The sequence below is a fragment of the Durio zibethinus genome, chromosome 25, assembly GCF_047325235.1.
Source record: "Durio zibethinus cultivar Kanyao isolate XHJ-2024 chromosome 25, ASM4732523v1, whole genome shotgun sequence".
Taxonomy (NCBI): domain Eukaryota; kingdom Viridiplantae; phylum Streptophyta; class Magnoliopsida; order Malvales; family Malvaceae; genus Durio; species Durio zibethinus.
The window spans coordinates 16,321,538-16,325,955 of record NC_143186.1 but is presented as its reverse complement, the minus strand read 5'-3'; the positions used below and the strand labels follow the sequence as shown (position 1 = coordinate 16,325,955).

The 4,418-nt window shown below is 28.5% G+C and overlaps 1 protein-coding gene across 1 annotated transcript; it reads left to right on the top strand.

The window, feature by feature from the left end:
• The first annotated feature begins 44 nt into the window (after window positions 1-44).
• Window positions 45-4,418, top strand: LOC149511691 (disease resistance protein RUN1-like). The gene is made up of 8 exons (XM_089754381.1): window positions 45-217; window positions 340-358; window positions 404-439; window positions 2,105-2,329; window positions 2,417-2,639; window positions 3,134-4,116; window positions 4,221-4,312; window positions 4,367-4,418. Exons 1-8 carry the CDS (start codon window positions 45-47, stop codon window positions 4,416-4,418), a joined length of 1,803 nt encoding a protein of 600 aa, XP_089610507.1.

Below are 4,418 nucleotides of genomic sequence, written 5' to 3'. Positions count from 1 at the left end.
AACCGTCGAATTAATAAAATTTTCATCCTCTACGACAAATTAAAATGCAAGTCATTGATGGTGTTCGGTCTTCATCTTTGAAATTTTGGGATTCGGTTCACCATCAGCATCTTCTCTCCTCATATATAGCATCATTCACTCCAAAACCATTATCACTCACATTCTTACCTCTCTCATTTCTCTCCTACCTTTCTCAAGTGCAAACTTGGTCTATAAGGTAAAATTATTCTTGTCTTTGTTATTTTCTATTTATTTTCTTGTATAATGTTATCGTGCATTTAATTATCAATTTAAAAGTTCTGATATTTTATTTGATTTTTTTTCATAATTTTTCATTAGCTTGGGATTGAAAGATGCTGTAAGTTAAAGTATGTAAAATGCTGATAATTTGTTTGAATTTTAGATTGAATTGAAGGATGCTGTGCTAAATTTTACCGTGGTTTACTCATTATTTGAATTGATTATATTTCAATTTTGGCATGAAAAAGAAAACATAATTTAGCGGATTTAGCCGATTTTGACTCTATTTTTTTTTTAAATTTAGGATCGGATTTGAGAAAAATTAGAACTCAAATTATTAGATCGGGTTTAGTCTAGGCAAATATTTGACCTATTAATACCATGTTTAGGCTCGATTTATAAATATATCTATTTTATATTAATAAGATCGATTAACGAATGCTAATAAGAATCGATTAAAAATTATTCAATTATTATTTAAGGAAGGCTTTTACATTTAATGCATTACTTTTTCTAAATTCAACAAAAATAATATTTTCTTTTTTTAAGGTTCCATTTGTTTTATAGAAAATAAATTTCAGAAAATGATCTTTGTATTTTTCAGATATTTATTTGACAAAAAACTAACAGAACAACAAAAAATGATTTATTTGTCAGCAGAAAATAAAATAATTTTTTTGAAAATTATCTTACCTTTTTCAAAAGGAGAATACAATTTTCAAAAAAGAGTTGTTTATGAGTAAAACTATTTATCAATATGTTTGAGTATAATTTTGCTCAAGTCAGACTTATACATGATTTTTTAAGCTCAAATTTAATTTGATCCAATACAAAATTTATTTAATTTTACTTAAAAATTAAAATATTAATATTAAAATTCTTTTAATATTTTATAATTATATTCAAGTAAAACCTTGAACATAATATTTTAAACTCGAATTTTAATTGTTAGTTTAAGTGGTAAAATAGGACAAGGTCCGAATAAAAGCCTAGATTTAATTGGGGTATGTATATATATTCTCTATCTTGTATAAAAAAAATCTTAATTTTTGTTCATGAAATTTAATTATTAAATTACAAGTAATTAACAGCAAATTTCTAATCACTGAACTAAAAAATTTCCCTTGAAAGAGTACATATAATATATAACAAATTAATGTTGGTGAAGTGATAATTGTGATTAATTATTGACGTATAATGTAATGTAATATATGTATATATAAAATGAGGGATCAACTTATACAGTGTAACACTTTTTAGTTTTATATATTTTTTAACTTTTGATTTTAATAGATCCCATAGATGAGAGACATAAGTAAAAATAGAAAAAATAATTTAATCTCATCTTTTGACTTTATTAAAATTAATGATTAAAAAATTATGTAAAAGTAAAAAAATTTTACACTGTGTAAAATTGTCCCTCCCATATATATATATATATATAATTATATACTTTTTTAGTTGTGACAAACTATGGGGACAAATTAACAATAATATATCTAACTTTTAGAATACTAAATTTTTAATTCAAGTGATTATGATTCAATTTTTAATATTTTCAAGTAAAAAAATTGTTTTACTTTACTAATTTTATTTTTTTAAAAAAACTTTCCTATGTATGATTAACATACGTGGAAAGTGTTGTTAATGGCTTAACGTAATAGTTTTTTCTTATTAAAAAAAGAGTGAGTTCCACTTTCTCTTTGTAAAGAATACAAATACAAACATACAGCTAGCCGTTAGCATAATTCCTTGAACTTGGTCTCTATATAATATGCCTTGATGTTTTGTTATTAATTTTTTTCATTTAATGACATTATTAAATTGTTCTACATTATATTAAGTGCCTCATCAATCAATCTAGATTCTTTTGAAGAGCTATTTTTCAATGGTTGTTCCAATGGATCACGAATCTTCGTCGTCAATTTCTCGACATTATTATCATGTATTCTTAAGTTTTAGAAGTGTAGATACATGCAAAAACTTCATAAATCATCTTTACACCATTTTAGTACAAGTAGGAATTTACACCTTTAGAGATAACGATGAAACTGAAAGAGGAAAGAATATAAGGGATGCAATAGAAAAAGTAATTCTCCATCAATAAAAAATTTTTATCCTTGTTTTTTCAAAAGATTATGCTTCATCAACATGGTGTCTTAATGAACTTTTGAAGACAATGGAACATAGAAAATCCTCCCAACATAATGTTTTACTAGTATTTTATGGTGTTGATCCATCTCAAGTCAAAAGGCAGATAGGAAGTTATGCGAAAGCCTTTGCCAGACATGAGGAGAGCTTCAAGTTTGAAATGGACATGGTGCAAAGATGGAGGGCAGCTTTAAAAGAAGTTGCAGATTTGGGAGGCATGGTTCTACAAGATAGATACATTAAAGCAAGTTCCATACTATTTGCTCCCCATTTAAAAAATGTGTGTTGAATTCTTCATGTGTTACATCCCAATTTCGCGTGGATATTTTGAGGATCTATTATTACATATATGTAAAGACTTAAATCCATACTTGTAAGATATTCTGTAGAAACAAAACCATAAACTTTTGGATCAAAATGGATAACATCTTATAAATTGGATGCATGTCTCTACAATTGAATCTCTATTGATTGTAATTTTTGCTTTTGCAAAAACTAAATTAGGCAAGAAACAAACAAACATGTTAATGATTTTTACTTGATTTTCAAGACGTTACGTGCTAGTTATATTTCAAATATATATTTTAATATCTATCTCTTAAAATCTATAGGCATGAATCGCAGCTTATTCAAGATATTGTTAAGCAGGTTCAAAAGAAACTCCATCACATCGTTTTACATGTCCCTCTTTATTTAGTTGGAATAGATTTTCTTGTGACATGCATTAATTGATGGTTAAAAGGAGATGGATCAAATAAAGTTGGCATTGAAACAATTTGCGGAATTGGAGGGATTAGGAAGACAACCATTGCCAAAGTTGTTTACAATCAAAACATCAAAATTTTCGAACGCTATAGTTTCCTTGCTGATGTTAGAGAAGTAAGCCAAGAAAGCAACGGCTTGGTTCGTTTGCAAAGACAGCTTAAGGGAGAGGTAAACAAAATAAACGATGCAGATGATGGAATTATTAAGATCAAAGAAACGTTATGCTGTGGAAGAGTTCTTGTTCTCGATGATGTGGATAATTCAGAAAAAATAACTAAAATAATCGGAACCGAAGTAGCTTTTCATCCAGGAAGTAAGATCATCGTAGCTAGCAGACATCGATCCATGCTGAATGCTCCTTTAACTACCCAGCTGCTGAATTTGGAATCATCATCATCTAATTATGGAGACATCTGCAAGGAATTTGAAGTGAAAGAATTAACTTTAGACGAATCACTTCAGCTTTTTAACTTGTATGCCTTCGGAAAGAGCAGTCCCATTGAGATCAATTCAATGGAGTACGCAAGGAAAATAGTGAAACATTGTGGTAGGCTTACATTAGATCTTAAAGTTTTGGATTCTTCACTATCAGGAAAAAGTATGAGTGTTTGGAAAAGTGCATTGAAGAAATTGGAAGAAATCCCTGATAGCAAAATTCAAAAGTGTCTAAGAATAAGCTATGATTCCGTTGAAGATGATCATGATAAAAATTTACTCCTTGACATAGCTTGTTTCTTCATCGGAAAAGACAAAGATTACACAACTACAATTCTAGATGGTTGTGATTTCTATACAACAGTTGGAATTGAAAATCTCATTTGCAGGTCTCTCCCAATTGTTAATGAAAAAAACAAGCTAATGATGCATCAGATGATTAGAGATATGGAAAGGGAAATTGTTCGACAAGAATCTCCTAACCGTGTGAAACGAAGCAGGTTGTGGCATAAGGATGCATTTGATGTAATACAAGAAAAAATTGTAAGAGATTTCACTTTCATCTACTTGTTTCTTTTCTTAGAAATTTTTTTTAATTTTCTTTTTTAAGAAAAAGTCTTTCTCAACAGGGTACCAAAGCTGTTAAATGCTTGAGCAATGACCTACAAGGATGGCTACATCTTGTAAATCAATCAAAAAATCCATTTCTCGTGTCAAATAGGTAGATATAGAAACTGAAGCTTTTACAAAGATGCAGAGACTTAAACTACTTCAGTTGGATTATGGAAAACTTAAATGAAACTATGGAGACTTCCCAAAAGGCTTAA

Bases quoted from the DNA above. Each gene is read 5' to 3' on its own strand.
- LOC149511691 (XM_089754381.1), top strand. From the start codon at position 45: ATGCAAGTCATTGATGGTGTTCGGTCTTCATCTTTGAAATTTTGGGAT. The intron at 4,117-4,220 runs GTAATACAAGAA...CTTTCTCAACAG, and splicing joins GGCATAAGGATGCATTTGAT to GGTACCAAAGCTGTTAAATG. The intron at 4,313-4,366 runs GTAGATATAGAA...AAACTACTTCAG, and splicing joins CCATTTCTCGTGTCAAATAG to TTGGATTATGGAAAACTTAA.